The 20,187-nt window shown below is 46.9% G+C and overlaps 2 protein-coding genes across 29 annotated transcripts in view; one reads left to right on the top strand and one right to left on the bottom strand.

Annotated features, from left to right (window-relative positions):
* ST3GAL6 (ST3 beta-galactoside alpha-2,3-sialyltransferase 6) overlaps nt 1–6,124 on the top strand; it is a 94,551-nt gene extending 88,427 nt beyond the window's left edge. For all 27 annotated transcript variants that reach the window (XM_062004604.1, XM_062004468.1, XM_062004459.1 and 24 more), the window contains one exon: nt 1,360–6,124. In XM_062004604.1, coding sequence (XP_061860588.1) covers nt 1,360–1,440 — 81 coding nt within the window. In that variant the 3' untranslated portion in view covers nt 1,441–6,124. The remainder of the gene's footprint in view (nt 1–1,359) is intronic.
* Nucleotides 6,125–8,023: 1,899 nt separating this feature from the next.
* The window catches only part of COL8A1 (collagen type VIII alpha 1 chain), an 89,994-nt gene continuing 77,830 nt past the window's right edge, over nt 8,024–20,187 (bottom strand). For both annotated transcript variants that reach the window (XM_062004355.1, XM_062004348.1), the window contains 2 exons: nt 13,383–13,698; nt 8,024–11,547 (listed from right to left, as the gene is read on the bottom strand). In XM_062004355.1, coding sequence (XP_061860339.1) covers nt 9,641–11,547; nt 13,383–13,695 — 2,220 coding nt within the window. In that variant the 5' untranslated portion in view covers nt 13,696–13,698 and the 3' untranslated portion in view covers nt 8,024–9,640. The remainder of the gene's footprint in view (nt 11,548–13,382; nt 13,699–20,187) is intronic.

Genomic DNA, 20,187 nt, shown 5'->3' with positions numbered 1-20,187 from the left:
TATGCAGTATTTGTATTCATTTTAATTTACTGGATTCAGTGTCTTAAGATTGTCAGTAAATTTACTTCTCTCATGCTGTCTTCCACTAACCTCAGTGGCCTCTTGTGTATCCGGCATCTGGATCATAGAATCACAGAATCATAGAATGGTAGGGGTTGGAAGGGACCTTTAGAGATCATCTAGTCCAAACCCCCCTGCAGAAGCAGGTTCACCTAGATCAGGTCACATAGGAACATGTTCAGGTGGGTCTTGAAGACTTCCAAGGAAGGAGCCTCCAAAACCCCCTTGGGCAGCCTGTGCCAGGGCTCCCTCACCTGAACAGTGAAATAGTTTTTTCTTACGTTTAAGTGGAACTTTTTGTGTTCCAGCTTCATCCCATCACCCCTTGTCCTGTTGCTAGCTACTATAGAAAAAAAGGGATGCCCCAACCTCCTGACACCCACCCTTTAGATATTTATAAATGTTGATAAGATCTCCTCTCAGTCTCCTCTTCTCCAGACTAAACAGCCCCAGTTCCCACAGCCTTTCCTTGTGTGAAAGATGTTCCAGTCCCCTGATCATCTTGGTGGCCCTGTGCTGGACTCTCTCCCTGTCCCTCTTGAGCTGAGGAGCCCAGAACTGGACACAGGACTCCAGATGAGGCCTCACCAGGACAGAGCAGAGAGGGAGAAGAACTTCCCTTGACCTCTTGGCCACACTCGTCGTGATGCATCCCAGGATGCCATTGGCCTTCTTGGCCATGAGGGCACATTGCTGGCTCATATTTAGCTTATTATCAATCAGGACTCCCAGGTCTCTCTGTACAGAGCTGCTCCTCAGCAGTTCAACCCCCAGCCTGTACTGGTGCGTGGGGTTGTTCCTTCCCAGATGCAGGACTCTGCACGTGGATACAGCACAGAATATGGTTTTGGCTTCTTGAAACTGATTGACAGGACACATCACATTTACAAATGTCTGATGTGAGGTTTTCAAGAACCTGCATCAGAGAATTAGTCATTCTCTGACCACTTGTGCTGTAAATGCAGTTGTGCAGCTGTTCTTTCTAAGCACAGGGAGGAGCTGGGAGGGTTAGTAATGGAAGGACTTCTGTCAGGCCACATCTCACCTGTTCTTGCTACTGAAGGCTGATCCCTTTGTGTTTGTGTCTTAATGGAAAACCTAACCTAGTTTTGAGCAGTAGAGTCACTCACCTGTTTACTTGAGAGACTATGTCTAGCCTTTCCTAAGAAGTCTTTTCACCAGAGCTTTCCTACTCTTGGCATCTTCCAAGTGTCATGGGGTACGTAGAAGGAAAGAACAATGAAGTGATGCTTCTGGTAATGATTTGATTTTCATTATTACTCTCTCACATCTCTTTAGAATGAATACCACAACATCAACGCTGAGCAGAAGTTTTTGAAGAAGCTTATAGACAAGAACTTTGTGGTCAATTTGACGTGAAAGCTGAATGGAAAAGATGAAGAACAATGGCTATTTTCAAGATTGGGGGAAAAAAAAGATTATTTTTTTGTATGACAATTTTACTTTTGAAGTGCAGCATAACTGTTTTCTGCTTAAAGTGGAGCACAGAAACCTCACCAAGGCAGAAGCTTCTTCCAAGCCTGAGGATGATAGACTATTGCAGACAGAGTTAAGCGAATTTCTGTGAAGTTATTTAATATAACAGAAAAACCATGAAACTTTCAGCTGAAATTATCAGGGATATAAAAAAAATGTGATGCATATCACTTATTTATCAGCAAGAACTCTTTCCCAACGATTACTTCTCTGGAATACTTTTGTTTCTGCTGTTGTCCTCCAAGAGAGTTATGCTGACAAGAGACTTAAGCACTCAGTGTTTAATTAGCAGATGGATGTAAAGTCCTGAATATCTGTGTTGTAGTAGAAAAGGGCTTTAAAATGATGTCTATAAATCATTAACTTTGTGTTTGGGAAAAGGGGGAACGTACAGAGTGTGCAGGTTTTGGTCTGCCCTGCTCCTGAGGAGGTGATGTCCATCTTCAGCAAAGAAGGCACAGCTTCTGCACTGGCCATGGACCCTGAACTGCTGTCTGCCTTTGCCCACGGTGAAGACCCTTTGGTCTGTGTTGCGGAGGTGTTGGTATTGACAACGCTTGCGTTGTACCCACTTTGTGGAGAACCATCCCTTCTGTGCTGTGTGTCCAATAACTTTTCCAGTTGATGATGACTTGAGTTAGAAAAGGAGCATGAAGACTGAAGAGCTGTCCCTAACTACCTGCACACCAGCCGCTTCCCCAGACCACAACAGGGACGTGAGCTGGGACAGAGATGTTCACGACGGAGTTTAAATTTATGAGTCAACGCTTGTTGGATTCCAGGACAGGATCTCGTGTATCTTCCTCTTTGCTCCCCAAGAATCAAAGTGTATTTTTTCCAAACTAGCACAATCTCCTTTCTCAGATGCTATAACGTGTTTCCAACTTTGAAATCCAACATTATGAGCAATGAATGTTCTCATTTTTTGCAGTCAATTGTGTGAGAGGATATCCAAGATGTACCTCAGCTGAATTATCATTTGGCTTCTGTTTACCTCTCCTGTCTTGACATTTAGGTTTAAAGGATGTGGCTGAACTAAATTATTTAGCGTTGGGAAATTACTTTGGATTTTAATTGAAACGTTTAATGAGACTTTTTGGTTTCTTGTATTGCTGAACAAGTGAAATCTGCCTGGGAATGCTGGTGATGACTGTCAGAGAGGAACAAGTAATAGGCTGCTGCAATTCTCTCGGAGGGTGTATACATACATTTTTTTTCTAACTGTGGCAGGTTTACTTGAAGACCTTGTGGTTATCTTGAGCAGTCACACCTAAAGCAAGCACAAAGAAGTCCACTTAAGAGGAAAAAAGTCTTGAAAGTTGGTAGAAAAACCTTTGCTGCTTTTAAATAGAATTATAGAGTGTCAGTACATTTAGGAGCAGTGCAGACAATTACAGAATGAATACACAAACCTCTAGCAGGTCAAGAGCAGGGTATTTGTGTTTTCAGAAGCTGAGGATTACGAGATTACTGAACACAGTTTCTTTGGTGCAGTGTGTAGGAGGAAGCACTGAAGTGACCAAAGAGTAATCTTTCTTTTTTCCTGTTTCTCTTGCGGAGTGCAATAGGTATTTAAAAAAACCCTCAAACCCTTCCCATAGTTCTCCTCTCCCTTTTTAGCACCTTGGCTCTACCACTTGAGAGTTAAGGGGGACAGCGTGATTTTAGAGGGGAGCTGTGCCAAAGGGGAGGGAGTATGTGTTTTCATCTCCTGAGCTTTGGTCCATTTCAGGCTAATTGGATGTATCTCAGATCACTCTGGATGTCATAGAAATCTGTGGCAGGGTCAGGGCAGGAGCCAAGCATGTCCCTGGCAAGGGAGAGGCTATGCCCTGGTGTCTTGCCAGCTGGATGTGTGTCCCCTGGGCCCAACTGCTGCAGGGGGTTGCCCATTTTCCAGGGTGGCAACTGAGCTCATGGAGGAGAGGGGCACCAGAGCAGGTGGCTGGGGTGTTGGAAATGGAAGGGGAAACCAAAATTTCTTCACCAATTAGCAGAAGGGCTCTCAGTTAATTGCATTTCCTTATTTCTTATTTCTTTTTTTTTTTCAAACATACACATTTCCAAGGCTTTGAGGAGATCTTTGCTTACAAATTTGAATACTAACAGGTGGGGCTTATGCATCCAAAATCAGTGTCGCTGCTGTCTTTGTCTCTACCAGCATTTCCTTCTCATGATTATTTCAGTTAGTTAAAAAGGTTCATACGTGACTCAACAGCCCCAGACCTGTGGCGATTTAGACTACTGACAATAGCAGTTCCACGTGAAAAAAAAATGCCAAAGTAAGGCTTTTTGCAAAGGGAATGGCATTGTCAGAGCTCTTCTTGGGGAAAAGTGCTTGATAGCTCTCAGACTGTTGAGAGCAGAGCCAAGCAGCAGTGAGAGGGCTGTCTCTTCCCACCCAAAACCCACGGTCGCTCCCGGCTCGGGCCCTCCAGCTCTCTGAGGGCCTGCTGTCATGGAGCCAGCCGCATCCGGATAACATCTCACAGTACGCTGCCTGTGAGGACTTCTCCTGGGAGAGCTGCTGAATTTCCTCTCTCCTCACAGTGCCTGTTTCTTGTGGTGAATGCAGCTTCCCTCTGCTTCTCCACCACTGTCCCCAGCTCCAGAAGCAGAGTAGGGAACTCTGTATTTGAGAATGTGATTATTTTCTCTGCTTTGTTTCCTCTCCAGATATTCTTCCCACTAATTAAACTGGCTCCTTCTCCTAATTTTTCTAGGAGGTTTTAAGCTTTTTGCTGTTTTGTTTTCTGGCGAGGGTGAGGTTTGTTCTGCAAACAGAATAGTTTGGATAGTTAGAATCCAAACAAAATAACTGTGAAAAAAAGCTTCATGCAAACAAATGGTGTCCCCCAAATTATTTTTACTTCAAATAGACTCCTTTGTTGTTTCACCAGATGAGCATTTTTGGTCTCCCTAAGATGATTAAAAAAAAATAGAATGTGTTCTTAATGCATTTAATATGGAGATCAACAAGCATTTATCCCCATTGGCTGCTCTTTTTTATGTTTTTTCAGGAAGCCTCCCTGTTTGTATCACAGACCTCTGTTAGAAATTAAACAGTAACCCCAGGGATGTTTTCCCCCTTGTGCCTGCGCTCCTGCAGGGATGTTAATTCTGTGTGTGCTGAGGTTGCCGTTGCAGGGTGGCTGAGGAACATTTAGAGCCAGACCTGTTCACTCAGGACTGAGCCAAGAGCTAATACCGTTGATAAACCACAGGGTACCATTTTCATTTTGCAAGCACAGCTTGCAGGCCAACAGCTTTTAGCTTCAGTGATAAGCAGTGACCCAAATTGATTCATTTTCCCCTGCCAAAAGGTGTTTTGGTTGGATTCTGTGTATACAAGTCCTGCTTCGTCACCATCATCCACTTCCCATGGTCATTTCTGCTTCTCTGCCTTGAGGACAGTACTGCTTTGACACTAACTTGGTGTAGGCAAGAATACTTGTCTGTACTGCATTTCTCAGTAACGCCTGTAGGTCACAGTGTCCCTGCTGTCTGGGCACATGTTTTCACAGGTGTTTTGCAATACCAAAGACTTCCCTTGGGACTTTTTGAAAAAAGCCATAATGCTAACTCCAAATACCTAAGATCTTTTCTGAGAGTGACTTGCTGATAAGATTTGGTTGGTTTATGTTTTTCATTTTTGCCATTCCTGAACGTGAAATCTCTGCACTGAAACTTCTCTGTAAAAGCTACCTTTTTTTAAAAATCACAGCAGCAGCAAAGCTGCCAATTTTGAATCCCAGGGTGCTGCCAGCTCTTTATATCCTTGTCTGGTAACGGTGTAACTATGTAGGCGGCCAGTATCTTCCATCAGTTTTCTTCCTGGATCAGTTGCAAAATCAGATGGTCTCATCTGTTCTTCCCCTGTCCTGTTCTCCAGCAGCCTGATGATTTCAAGACATCAGCACCTTATAGGCAGAGGTGCTCCTGCATTTTATATGCCCCTCCCTCCAAATGCTGCACCAGTAGAAAGACCCAGCTGTAAGGTACCAAAGGACACCACAAACCAGGCAGAGTGATGTGCCTCAGCTGAAAGCTCTGTTTAGCTCAGACTTGTTGGGTTGGGTTCTTTTGTTTATTTTCTGTCAGGAAAGTATTTATTTCCTCTGCTGTATTAATTAAGGGAAGTACAGAGATAAGGAAAGTCACCAACTACTGCACTAAATACGAACCTGAGAGTGCCTAAAAGATACCACTACATGACATTTCGAGGAACTGTATTGGTGATAATAATAAATAATCACAACTTTTGGTGTTTAATAATGAAGTGTGCGGTACCTCTTTTTCCCTCTACCACGCTTTCCTTTTCAACAGTACCCTGGGAGGTTGTATAAATACCTTAACTTTTAAATGGAGTCTGTTTTTTAAGACCATGTGAAGCTCAACATCTGTTTGTGGTATCGGCAAATAATTTATTTGCCATTTGTCTTACATTTTATATGCCTTTTAAAGTGCCAGCTGTATTTTGAAGACATTCTTACAGTTGTTTCCGGTGAAATATTGAACTCTACAAGTGGAAAGAGATTATTTTCCTGCGAATAAACTGTGTTAAAGATGTTGCCCCGAGGCTTAATGTTCACAAGGGCAGTGCTCTGTGAGTGTGTGTGGATGCGCATGTGTGCCCAGCCCTGTTATTAATGGTGTGTAAAGTACACACAGTGTTGTCAGATATGGTACCAAGTTTCAAAACAAACTTTGGTGCTTGGCAGAGCTGAAAATTTTTGAACCTGAGTAGGCTGAGCTGTGCTGTGGGTGGAGACCTCCCTCCAGGCTGTAAAGCAAAGCCTGGACATAGTTTTTGTGGTTAAGAGCAAGAGCAGCATCCTTCTGATTTTCATTTTTCATGTTTTTAATCTTGCCTGTCTAACTGGCAACCTTCAGGGTAACACTAAAATGAAAGATATTTAACGAATAAGATGGTTTGTGACAAAAGGCTTCAGATAGAAAGTGAGAGACACTGATAGCAATACTTTGCTCATGTTTTTGTTTTCTCCTTGAGCAGTAAAAATGAGATGCTTGGGTGTGAGGAGCTGTTTAGCCAGCAGCTTCAGGGAACCTAAGAGAGATTGACTGACCCAAGTAGGTATTCAGTGTGTTCAGTTTAGTATTGACAGTTTAGGAGTTCACTAGCTCAAAGGAAATCCCAGAAGTACAATAGTGGGAGTTGCAGGGGACCTTTAGAGATCATCCAGTCCAACTCCCTACTAAAGCAGGTTCACCTCCATCAGGAACACATCCAGGAAGGTCTTGAAAACCTTCAGAGAACTGAAGGTGGAAACTCCACACCCTCCCTGGGCAGCCTGTGTCAGGGCTCCCTCACCCGTATGATTTCCTTATGTTTAGATGGAGATTTTTGTGTTACAGCTTTTGTCCATTACCCTTTGCCCTGTCACTTGAGACAACAGAAAAAAAGGGGCACCCCATCCTCTTGACAAGCATCTTTTAAATACTTGTAAGTATTAATGAGGTAACCCCTTAGTCTCCTCCAGATTAAAAGGCCCCAGTTCCTGCAGCCTTTCCTCATAAGGAAGATGCTCCAGTCCCTTGATCATCTTGGTGGCCCTGTGCTGGACTCTCTCCAGCAGTTCCCTGTCTCTCTTGAGCTGGGGAGCCCAGAACTGGACACAGTACTCCAGATGAGGCCTCACCAGGGCAGAGTAGAGAGGGAGACAGGGAGCAGAACCTCCCTCAACCTGCTGGCAATCTTCTTGATGCACACCAGGATGCCATTGGCTTTCTTGCCCATGAGGGCACATTGCTGGCTTATGCAATGGCCATCTTTGAGGTGAGATGGGAGAGTGACACCCTGGGTTATAATTTATTCCCTGCAATGAAGTGGCAGTTCAGTAGTGATGTAAATTGGTGACAAATATGTTGCCACTTTTGCCCTAGGTTCTGGCTGCGGGTGAAAAAATAGGGAGGAATGGGAAAAGCTGGTTTTAAATCCCATGGAGAGCCATGGGTGTGGTGGTCCACATCGCCCAGCCAGGGCAGCCAGCTCTGTCTTTTCAGGCCAGCACAAACCTTGAAGAGTACACCTCTGCACTCTCTACAGTTTCTTGTCTCCCTGCATGGCGTCCATGGGCCTCTGAAGCTGTGTTCCCGCATCGGCTCCTTCAGAGTGGGCGCCGTCTCTATGGACTGACTGCCCTCACTCTCTGCACCCTCCCCAGCCCTGGCTCCGCTCTCCCCATGGCAGCCATGCCAGGACGGTGCCTTCCCCGCAGTGGCTCAGGGCACACTTTGCCATTTGAGGGGAACTAAAGAAAAGGGGATCTCATTTTTTTTCATATTGGACTGTGGGTGGTTTCACAGAGTCCTTGTGTTCTGATACACGAATTCAGTGCATTGAATGTTCCTTCTAACAGTTCTGCTGAATGAAGCCAGAGTTGTTCAGGGTCTGGTCTGGTTTTTTTTTAAAGATATTTAATAAGATATTTTTTTTCCAAATCAGTACAAAAATTTTAAATACAAAATTATTTGCTTTTGTCATATCTCATATATTCTGGGAACATACCAAAGTCACCAATGCCTGGTAAACTGTCCATCTGTTTCTGCCACCGTTCCATAAAATTTCTGAGATAAAGCACCACATTATATCACTGGAGTCCTTAGTCATGTTAGACTGCATTAAACTCTGCATTTAAATAATGGTAATGCCAGTTAAATCCAATCTTAGTTCTGCCTGAAAAATCTAGTTCATTTTTTTTCTGAATCAAAAGCGGTAGCGTTAGCTAAAGACATCGAAGAAGTGTTGAGTATTTAACTCTTTCGACTAGCGTTAAACAGTGTGTGATGTGCAGCACTGTACAGGGAACTGCAGCAAAGTACGCTGCCCTCGGGAAACGAGTACTTTAGGGGTGAGATTAGCACCATTGATGAACAGACAGCTCTTGCAGAGAAGTTGCTTTCCTCATGTACAGAAAAGATTGATGCCTGCAGGTCCACCTTGACAGGTGGTAGCATATAAATAAAGACTGGAAATCAGCTTTTATATAAAATGGAAGTTCACGGATAGATTTGCGTGATCAGTATTGCCGGTAAGGTTATCGGTTGATTTCAATAAAATTAGTTAATTAACAAACAGCACTACTTCTGCTTTGCCTTGTCACCGAAGAGTGAACTGATTTAATCTTTGCTCAGAGTGGCAGAACAGGCGTCTCTTCTGACAAGCCAAACAGACGCGGGTTCTTAGGACGAGCACCGAAACACCAGCAACTTCACACCACCCTGCTCTATAGCCACACGGTGGACAAGATGGTCTCAACCCTGAGGCACAAAGAAAAGGGGAACTCTCTTGGTTTTCTCTTTTGTCTCTGATCTGCCTCATCTCCTTCAACCGTGCAAACGCAGGTGGAGACTTTCTGAGTACTGTGGTGTTTGGAGATCAACCCAGCGCCTAGTGGAGTCAGTGGCACCATTCTGGGTCCAACAACAGCTGGAGAAGACTCATAGGGAGTGATACCATCAACAGTCCTTTTCCATCATAAGTAAATTGTTCAGGAAAAACCTCACCTCTGTAGGAATATTTATTTACAGGGGAACGGAAATAAAGGTCTCCAGCTAAGCGAACCTTCGCTTGTCAGGCAGACCTGCTGTCACCCCCCAAACCCCACCCAAACAAATAAAAAGCCACTCAAATTTTTCCATATAGTTTCAGGCAGATGTACTCTGGTTTAAGTTGCTGGTTTTCATCTCGTAACTGATCAATGCAAACAGGAGTGAGTGATGTACGCTGATTTGAACCTTAGCTCTGAGTTATTGTGAAGGAAATGAAGTAAGCATGGCGTCACAGAAATATATAACGTACAGCTAATATGTCCCCGTCGGGTGCAAAAAAATCCTGTTTATGAACCTGATACACATCTTTAGATATGTTCTCCACACCTTTCTTTTTGTTTTTGTAACTAGTTGTGGATAATGTTAAACCTTGTGGGGTTTTTTGTTGTACCAGATGGTCCGAAACGGTCTTAAAATGTGTCTTTTATGGTATGAAAGTTTGAAGCGGAGAAGAAAGGTTTTGATCTTGTGTGTGTGTGTGTTGTGTGTGTGTGTGTGTCTGTTTTTTGTGTTACATGGGATACAATAAATATCCTGAAAAAGATGAATGAACGTACTGCCCGGCATAGAGTCCTGCTGCCTGCTCGGATGGCATTTGAACGTAAACCTTGTCTCCGTGCATCAGCGGGACGACGGCGCTGCCTGAAGCCTGGTCCAGGAAGCCTTTCTTGTACTCGTCGTAGGTGTACATCAGCGGCTCATTGTTCTTGAACAAGGCCACCCAGACGCTGGCCCCTTTACAGTGGACGTGGTAGGCAAAGTAGTAGACACCGGGGATCTCACAGGTGAAGATCCCTGTCTGGGGATTGTAGTTCTGCCGGCCGTTGTAGAGGAGCTTGTCGAACTTGACGGGCACCCCGACGCGGGGGAAGGGGGTGAGGAGCTCTGCTGTGAATGCAGGCATCTCATAGATGACGCCGCCAGCCTTGCCTTTCTTGCCCATGTAGCCATAGGGGGGCTTGACGCCTTCTATCCCTGGCCCCACCTCAGGCAGATACTGTCCCACGGCTGGGGGAGTAGGGGGGATGATGACCGGAGGCCCAGGGGGCCCGGGAGGGCCGGGTGGGCCCTGAAGGCCTGGCTGCCCAGGGGGACCAAGAGCCCCAGGCTTCCCCGGGGGGCCCTGCAGCCCAGCCACACCGGGTTTGCCCACCCCGGGAAAGCCAGGGGGTCCAGGCAAGCCTGGCTCCCCCTTTGCCCCCGGCAACCCTGGGGGGCCGATGGGACCGCTGGGTCCCGCAATGCCTGGGATGCCCGAGGGGCCCTGAAGCCCCTGGGCGCCGGGAAGCCCCGGCTCGCCCTTTGGCCCCACCAGCCCTGGGACTCCTGGCAGCCCTGGCAAGCCTTTGTGCCCAGCTTCCCCCTTGGGCCCTGTGGGGCCTGGCAGCCCCCGCAGCCCGGGGGCCCCCACCTCCCCGGGAAAGCCCGGTTTCCCCGGAAAGCCTTGCAGGCCTGGTTCACCCTTGGGGCCGACCGGTCCTGGTGGCCCCACAGCGCCACCCTCTCCTTTGGGTCCTGGGAAGCCAGCTGCCCCCGGGGGGCCCATGAGGCCTGGCAGCCCCGGCTGGCCTGGCTCTCCCGGTGGCCCGCCCATGCCCGGTGGCCCTGCGTGCCCTTTCTCCCCCTTGGGCCCCAGAGGCCCAGGCAGACCACCCACACCACGCTCACCCTTCGGCCCAGGGAAGCCTGGTTTCCCCACCCCGGGGATGCCAGGGGGCCCCGGCAGGCCTGGCAGGCCCTGCTCCCCCTTGCCGCCCGGGAAGCCTGGCTGACCGGGAATGCCGTCCTGGCCAGGTTTGCCAACGCCAGGCAGGCCGGGAGGACCTTGGATCCCTGGGGCACCCGGGGGCCCCTGCAGCCCCAGCTCTCCTGGAGGTCCGGGCTTACCCACAGGTCCCTGTGGGCCAGGGAAGCCAACCATGCCTGGCTTGCCAACCCCTGGCAGCCCCACAGGGCCAGGGGGGCCGGGTAGCCCAGGTGGACCCTTAAGCCCAGGCAAACCCGGGATCCCAACGCCCTTCTCCCCTTTTGGCCCTGGGATCCCGGGAGCTCCTGGAGGCCCCTTTATCCCTGGCTCGCCCTTGGCTCCTGGCTGTCCTTGGAGCCCCGGAGCACCTGCTTTTCCTATGCCGGGAAGCCCGTGCGGCCCCGGCGGTCCTTGTGGCCCAGGGATCCCCATAGGCCCGACCTCCCCCTTTGGTCCCATCTCCCCTCTCGGCCCTGGAGGCCCCATGACCCCTGGTTTGCCCGGCATCCCTGGCAAACCCGGCTTCCCAATGCCTGGATATCCTTGCGGGCCCGGTTTTCCTTTGGCTCCCGGCACACCATGACCTGGCAATCCTGGTGGCCCTGGTGGCCCTCTTGGTCCAGGCTCACCAGGGGGACCTTGCTCGCCCCTAAGACTGCGCATGGGCATTTCTGGATCAGGAAGAAAAGGAAAAAAATAGGGAGGGGGAGAGACAAAAAGTTATTTTGGTCACATCCTTTTAGAAACAGAAAGGTGGGTTTGAATTGAATGTGCTTGTCATGATTTCTCTTGACTTTGTGGTAGACTGAGAGGCAGAGCTGGCCAGCAAGTTACAGGCTGGTGTTTGGAACAAAGTGGATGTTGCTACTGTTTCGTGTACCCCAAGCTTCTGTGCACATTTCCGTTTCCATAAAATAATCACTTTGCCTCATATTTGCTTATTTTTTGCTATTCAAAAGTCATTTGCACTTTACTAGTGTTTTCCACTTACACAGTCTTAAGCAGCAAAGTCTGCATTTTGTCCCATATTGCTGTAGTCTACTTTTAAGAGTTTTCACAGAATACAGAAGCTGCTCGGTGCTTCCTTGCTGTAGAAGGAGTTCTGGCATAAAAATGTTTTTACTGGAGGGGCTTACACTAGCAAGATCAACTTAAAAAGATTGTATCAGTAAGAAATTTCTGGGTAGGTCTGACTGCCTTTTCACCAAAACTTTGGTTCCTGTTAAGATACTACTGGAAACCTACAGCCTTACCCAGCGTTGCTAAGTTCCCACAGGTTTTTGGCATAGCCACATCTAGTTAGAGCTCTTCCAAAGACTTCACAAAATGTTTTTACAGCCCAAACCCACAATTTTGTGTATGTGACCCCTTGGCATTGCAGGTCAGGGTGAGGGAGTTGCTATGTGGGAGTGGTAGTGCGGGGTTGGTTGCTTTTCAAGCTACAGGCTTTTAGTGTCAAGTGGAAAGTCTGCTTCTCTTCAGCCCTAAAATGGATGCAGAAGTGAGAGTTTAGGGGGAAGGGGAGAGATGTGGTTTCAGGGCAAGAGAAATAACTGTTCTTTGGGAGGCAGAAACCCTCCCTCTGCACGTGTTGTGTTTTGTGCACGTAGATGATCTCTTTTGCTCTTAAGATAGGTTGGTTTAACTAACTGGTCATGCTTGTTCAGACACTCGAAAAATAGGCCCCGAAATCTTCCGTTTCTCTCTGAGGCCAGCAGAGGCTGTGGTTACACTGAACCCTCAATAAGACAAGGAGTTAAACAGCTTATGTCACACAAACTCTTGCTGTCCCCATGACGATTTTATGAGACTGAGTGTTCCTTGTTGCCCTTTGTACTTTGGATGTTTTTTGTTGCTTTCTTAAATATCCTAATATTGACCAAACTTCCTCTAACAAATACAGAAGGTGCTTTTACATGCAGACTTGTGCAGTAATGCCCTGTACCTTCAATATCTCTGCTGACATTTGTAAGTAGCCTACAGAAAGAGGACTGCATAGTCAGAAGAGCAATTGTATGTTTTAATCCGCAAACCTCTAAATGGTGTTTGAACAAATTCAGACAAAACTGTAATATTGCCATAAATTCAAATCTTGAGGTTCTTGGCTCTTATTTCATGTCTGGTTGCTGCAGTGAGAGCAGTAGCACCTCTGGGCAGGACCTCAGCCTGTCATTTGAAATCCCATCAGAGGGTTTTCTGCAGGCGGATGAGATAATGGGGTTTCTCTTAGCCTCAAACAAGCATCTAAACAAACCTGGGGCGAGCCCCAGCTACTGGAGTCTTGTTGCAGGCAGAGCTGCTCAGAGGCTGGGCTGCAGCCCAGAGGATGACTATGGCCTCTCTCTGGTGACCCAAAGCTGCCTCAGAGCTCATGTGAGCCTGTTTTGCCCACCCATGGCCAGATGCCACCCTGGATTCCCCTTCTTCAGTCCCCTTAGAACAAATGGTGCTGTGGGGCACCAGGTAGAGGACCGTGCAGGGGTGGTGAGGGATATGCCAAGCCTACCTTTCTCTTTCTTGGGAGCCCTGTCCTTTCCAAGCAGAGGCATCTGAGGCACCTCCTTCATGTACTGAGGAAGATGGGGGTACTCTTTCCCGTACTGCATGTGGGGCACCTCCTTGCCCATGTGCTGCATAGGGATGCCTTCTTTGCCCAGTGGCATGTGAGGTACTTGTTGTCCGAGGGGTTGGTACTGGGGCACCTGGGGTGGCAGCTGCTTGATCCCATAGTAGACACCACCTTGAGCAGACTTCACCAGCTCTAGATAAATGGTGACAGTCACTGCCAGCAGCTGCACAGGGAAGAGCAACGTTGCCATCACCTGCAAAAAACAAAACTCACAGTTGGCAGAAAATGGTTTTTAATGTGTTGTACATTTCCTGTTAGGGCTGACCTGTGCTTGCTTACTGCAGTAAAGAAGGCCTGAACCTCTACAAGCTGTCTCTGGTAGAGGTGTTGCCTGGAGGACACCCTGCTACAGCTCCTGTGGTGCCCTCAGTGGTTTCTCCATATAGGAACCTGTTCTGTCCCAGCCCCAAGCTGCAATATGCTGCTTTTTCACTTGTGTCAGTAACTTCAACACAAAGTTTGAGGAGCTTTGCTGCAAGATCCAGCAATGGGGGGCAGCAGGCAGGTGCATGTGGGGATATCTTCAATGCTTTCTGCCCAAGGAAGATAAATTATCAACACTCCTTGTGCAATGCTTTCTGTAGTGATGACAGCTCAGTTTTTGCAGCTTAAATCTCTGCTTAGGATTGTGCCCTGTGGCTGCAGAGTCCAAGGACTCTCCCTTTCTACTGCATCTCCCTGCCCAGGCAGCTTGGCCCAACACCTCACCAGCCGTGCTAACACAACAAAATGGGGTTGTTTTTTCTTTCTTTTTCTTCCTTATGAAAATATAAGCTTAGGACTTCTTGTCCCATCTGTGATTGCCTTCCCTTTCTGCAGTAAGGGTGTTACTAGCAACTAAGCATCAAATTGGGAACCTGGAACTCGCTAAACGAGTGCAAATTTGAGGTCAATGCAAGTTTTTGGAGTACTCTGGAGTACTCTGGAGTACTCTGAAGCAGAGTATTTTGCAATTTGCCTCACAACACAGCCGGATAGGCAGGCCCCGTGCTTTTCAAATGCAGATAGTAATTGCCCTGGCCAGGTCGCTGTAGCCAGCCTGGACACCTGGAAAAGGCCCCATCATGAAGGCCACTGACAGAGCTTTGCCAAACCAGCAGCTGCTGAGCCTAGTGGTGACGAGGGTGGTCTGAGGAGCCAGTGAAGGGCTTTGTGCCACCTGCTTATTTTCTCGTCCTTCCCCCACAGCCTGGCTTGACAGAGGACAAAAAGAGCCCTCAGTTTGTGACCATGGGGCTCAGCACTATACTCCCTGTGCCTTGAGAGGTAGCCTTTGCAGAGAGCAGCTTCCCCCCTTTTCCTGCAGTGACTGCTTTTCAACCGAGTATGCAGGAAGACCCCCTCACTTGAGGGGCAGCATGACTGACGTGGGCTGGGATGTGTCCTCTGAGGAGCCTTATGGAAACGTGGTGTTGGGCAGGTGGGAGCTGTGAGAAGGGCAGGAGGTAGCTGGGGCTGCAGGGAGGAAATGTATCTATGGAGAAGGGGGCAGTAAGTGGCTCTGCTTGCCTCCTCCAATGCTGTGTAGTGCACAGCAGCCCTCCAAAATGGGCCTCAAAGTAATTTGGGAGGGTGGGACTTTGGCCCTTTGCAAGGGGCTTGTGCCCAGCAGGCAGAGGGTGTGAATGTGTGCCCAGTGGGCATTTGCAAAAGTTGGTGAGCTCAGGGGGTAGGTCAGTGGCACTGCAGGCATTGAACCCCAGTCACGGCTCGTGTTTTCCCCACTCACTGCCATGCATCTTGGCTTGAGCACAGGGCTGGCATGGACTGTCCCAGAAAAGCTGCTTCTCTCCCTGCACTGTGCTGTGCTGAAGGTTATTGACCAAATGGTAACACTGAGTGTCATTGAGTTTGTATGTTTATTCCTGGAGGATGCTTGCTGCTCTTTTAAAACACTTCTCCTTCATTTTGTTCTATGAAATCTAATATCTTAATAAAAATTAGCATATCATCATTACAGAAGGTGTAAATGGAGGCTTAATCAAAATTGTGTGGTTAAAACAATATGTCAATATTTTGATTAATGATCCTAAATGGACAAATGAACTACTGAAATGCTGAAACGATGCGTTAACAGCAAAAAAAACTACACTTGAGAAAATGAAGTATTTGTGAATAAACACTAGATGGAGCATATGTTGCACAGATCAGTGTCTACAGTCACTCTCTCTCCCAGGAATTTAAGGTCTTGGATGTAACCAGCTGCCATGTGGCAAAAGAGAACCAGAGCCAAGATGTACAGAAGTTTGTAAGTGTAGCTAAAGCCCAAGCACAGTCGCTCATCCTTGTTCAGCAAAGCATTTCAGCAAATGCTTCATCTTGAAAGAGCTGAATGTGGCTGTTAGCCCACAGCTGGCTGCTTTGCTGTGAGCTGAAACAGCAGTGTCTTAGGACATGGTATTTCTGCTTAAACTTGATGTCACTGGGCTGCAAGGGCAGCCTGCACGTAGTCATCAGTTACACAGCTCAGCAGAGACATGGTGACTTATTAACCAGCTGCAGCTTCATCTGGGCACGCGGACCTTGAGTGATCCTGTTTTGGAAGGGTGAGGTGGGGGTGGGATATTCCCACTCTTGTCTCCGTTGGCCTTTCTGTTCCTTTCTGTACCATAACGAGTAATTGGTTGCAGCTTTGTCTCTGTAGCTGAATGGAATAACTAATACCTGCCTCAGTTTGCAGGAAACATAGCCAGTTACTGGAAAATTTGGAGCATTCTGCCCATGTCTCCCAAATGACGTGCATTGCCTGTATGAAGACGGATATGCAGTGAAACCTTTCAAATAAATAAATAAATAAATAAATGGAATATATTAGACAATTTAGGACTGTTGTTGAAACCTGAAGTATGAAGGGCAGGGTGGCTTCTGAAGAATGAGTTTATTAAATTAGCTTCTTGCCTACTTCGTTGTTCTGATGGCCAGTCTTTGGGGGTTTGTTTGATTTAAAAAAAAAGATCACTTCAGTGGAATAAGTGGAGAGGGAAATAGGTAAAATTCCTTTGGATGGGATTTTTTTTTCTCCTTGTTTTTATTACAAAACAAGAGCTTTGTGTGCGAGTGGGAGCTATTTGAAATAATAACTGGAAAAGCTTTCCTACGGGGAGACGCCAGCCCTGCCCGCAGCTCAGGGCCAACTCAACCTCCCCCTGCTGCTGTTGCTGCTGTTGCTGCTGCTGCCGAGCGGCACGCGGTGGGTGCACCTGCGGCTTAGCAGGCGGGACACGTGATGCTTTTGTGTGCGCCTCTGGAAACTTTGAGGGAGATCAGGCAAGACTTTCTAGAGATAGAAAGGCTCCAGAAAATTAGGTGATCTCACTAAGTCTGTGTTTCTTTTACTGACTTTTTTTTTTTGACTCATTGTAACCTAAAAAGCGTGGCCTGGATATGACAAATTGCTTCTCATCTATTGATTTTGGCTGGGGCCTGTGCCTGTGACAAGCTGAAGTGGAAGGTTGGGGTTTATTTACTGAACAACCTTGGGCTAGATGGGACTTGGCTGACACAGTCATGGGAGGAGGTCAGAGCCTCCCCAAGTGGCCTCGTGTGAGCTGTCTGGGTCTTGGGATCTGCCACATGTACCTGGGAAGCAGCCCGTGTTTGGTGTCAGCTGTACAGCTTGTCTCTCCTCCTGTTCCCAAAGGAAGGGAGGGATCAGACAAAATTTGTCTTGGTGAGAAATGTGGTACAGTCATATGTGTGTGACTACTACTGCTCTCTAACTCCCAGCTGTGGGTCCAGCTGGATTATTGCTACCTGATACTGACACTATAAGGCAAGCTTGTCCTGAAGCATGAGGTATGCCTGGGATCGTCCCTCAGTGTTTCAGCTCACCGACTGTCTCATCCTACTCAGCTTCTCTAAAAAGTTATTTATGTACTGGGAAAGAGAAGTTAAAGGTCTTTTATACCTGCCCTGCAGTTTGTTTCTGATGCCTGGGTGCACAGCTCGCTCTGTTTGAAGACCTCGCTAGGAAACCACCATCATCTTGAAATGTCTAAAGGCAACTGAAAACCTTGCTCTTGGTTTTTAAGAGAAGCATATAGATCTTAAATGTTGGACAGGTCCTCTTGAGCTTATGAACAGGAAAAGGGGATTTTTCAGTTGGTGATAAAACTTAAGTAAACAGTAGAGAGAGGAGGAGAAAAACCTGTGCTGAAAATGCTGACAAAGTGTAAGACTTCCCACACCTTTTACCCAAATCCCAGCAATTTGGGGGTCATCTCCAAACATGTTCATATAATGTGACCTGATGTCTGTCAGCAGAGCCGTAAGCTGGCTTCGGAAAGGGATTTTACTGGGTTTCTGGAAAGGGATTTTACTGGTCATGGGTCTGTGTATTTATGGCAGGTAAAACAGTGCACAGGTGCACCTTTAGAGATACCAAAGTCTCAGAGAAAGCAAAGTTTTACTGTAACTCTCTGAATGTCAGAAGGAAGATGGAAGAGAAGCAACTATGCCTTCCTAGAGTGTGACGCGTCAGTTTGCACCAGTCGTTCAGATTAAGACACAATAAATGTTTTGCTTTACCTAGGGTGGAACAAGCTGCTGGAGGGCAGAGGAGCATTATCCTAAACCGCAGTGTTCATCTGCTTGTGTGTGAACGCGTGTGGTTGGTCCTGTGGGTGAGCGAATCCCTGAAAAAAATACACTTCTATGGGCAAAGCTCAAGTGAGACCATTTCTCAACAATCTCTTTGGAAGAGCTGTTCCCCTGAGAAAACTAGAAGGGCCTTTCTCTGGCTATTTGCATTTGTCAGTAGAAGCTGAAGACAAACCAAAATGTACCTGCTGTCGTAATTCTTGAATTGGTGTGAAGAAATAATGGTTGGTTTAGCCAAATTGCAAAAAGAATGTATGGAAAGAGTGATGCCTGTCCATGGGGGACTTGAAATCATAGGTGGTCTTGCAAAGAGTACAAGCTAGACTTTGATTTATCAGTCCTTACAGGGAAGTGATCGCTCTGCAACCAATTTTGTGGTTAACTGAATTTTACTGTGTCTCGGAACCTCGAAGATACACTCACCCAAAGACTAGCCCCATGGGCCCAATTTACCACGTGTTGCTTTTGAATTGTTGTATTTCCCAAAGAGGCACAAAGTATGAGTAAATCTCGATGACCTGAACTCCTCTGCCCTGAAGTCCCTTCCATGGAGGCTGCCTAAAGCTGCAGGGACCAGTTCCCCACTTCTCTGAGGGGCTAGACCTGCCAGTGCTGCCACGTGGAAAATGAGTGCCACAAAACCTGCAAAATAAACATCCCAGTGGCTCCAGAGAGTTTGTGCCCAGAAGAGGGCTACTAAAAAATATTTTCTACCAAAAAGCTAAATTCTCTAAGATGTTTTTCACTTGAGATCAAAAGTGGTTAGGCACATGGCTACTTTTGGAGTAACCTTGACAACCGAGTTTATTATCAAGTACCTGCAATGGTGTAGCCAGGGATGACTCTGCTCTTGGGGCTGGATTGGGTCCAAGCCCACGGGAACATTGTAGAATCACAGAATGTTAAGGATTGGAAGGGACCTCGAAAGATCATCTAGTCCAACCCCCCTGCCAGAGCAGGATGTCCAGTGAATAGCTGGGATGACCTCAATGGGGGATGTCTTTAGATGTAAAAATTCAAGCAAATGGTGGTGGTTGTTCCCGGCACATCGTTGTCCACGATTTTCAAAGACACTGTTTCAAAACTTCATCTCAGCTAAAATGAATTTCTGGATCATTAAACTCCTTTGAGGACTAACTGGTCAATCAATGAGTACTTTCTGAAGGGATCTGAGGATATGCTGTACTGCACAGAGACTGAATTTTAGCGGAAACTTGTATTTTCAAGGGCAGGAAAAACCAACAATCCTTCTGCCTGATAAATAATTTTGTATTTGCTCAGAGCTTAGGCTGCCACTTAGTACACACATTACCACTTGAATATAAATCACTCTACTGCCTTTCTGTGCCAAGCAAGGTTTTCTGTCATTTGGACACATGTTTTTGAATTTGCAATCAAAACTAATTAAACTCAGTTTGGGGGATTTCTTTTTGAAAGTTCAGTCATACCCCCCATAAAAACAAGGAGAGAAGGCAACTGTATACAACTTGGCACAAATATCCTCTGAAAGCTAACCAGTTTCATAATGCAAATTCAGACTAGCCACGCTGATTCCATCTTATTTTCAGCCCTAAAGAGCAGGAGGACAGTAAGGGGCAGTGCAGGCACTGTGCGAGGGCTCAGCCATGCCACTGGCAGCAGACAGTTGCTCCGTGCCTGACCTCAGCCCAAGCAGGTTTGGGGTACCCCATCATTTTACTTTTCCTGGTGCCTACAGCTTCGTTGAAGGCAACAGCTGTTTCTTGATGAAGAGTTTACTTTGAGAAAGAGCCTATAAGGCCAGTGCATTCAGTAGGGAAGAAAGTAGGATTTATGGCAAATGCCTTCTGCCTCTTGTGAAACTCTCCCACAGAGATCAGGTTTGGGTTTTTTTTTTTCCTCTCCTTCCTCTTCGCTGCCCCCTCCAAGCAAAAGAAGTAGTGTGTCTGTGTTCAGTTTAGATTACCAAGAAACAGCTATTGTTCGGTATGTTAAAAATAAATTAAATCATATTTTCCTCTAGGTCTAACAACTGTGTCTGATTATCATGCGGTATTTATTAAATCTAAGACAGTCATAACAAGGACTGTCATAATAAACATTT

This window comes from Colius striatus, chromosome 1 (genome assembly GCF_028858725.1).
Source record: "Colius striatus isolate bColStr4 chromosome 1, bColStr4.1.hap1, whole genome shotgun sequence".
Classification (NCBI taxonomy): Eukaryota; Metazoa; Chordata; class Aves; order Coliiformes; family Coliidae; genus Colius; species Colius striatus.
The sequence above is the reverse complement of the archived record's forward strand: the minus strand, read 5'-3'. Positions and strand labels throughout refer to the sequence as shown.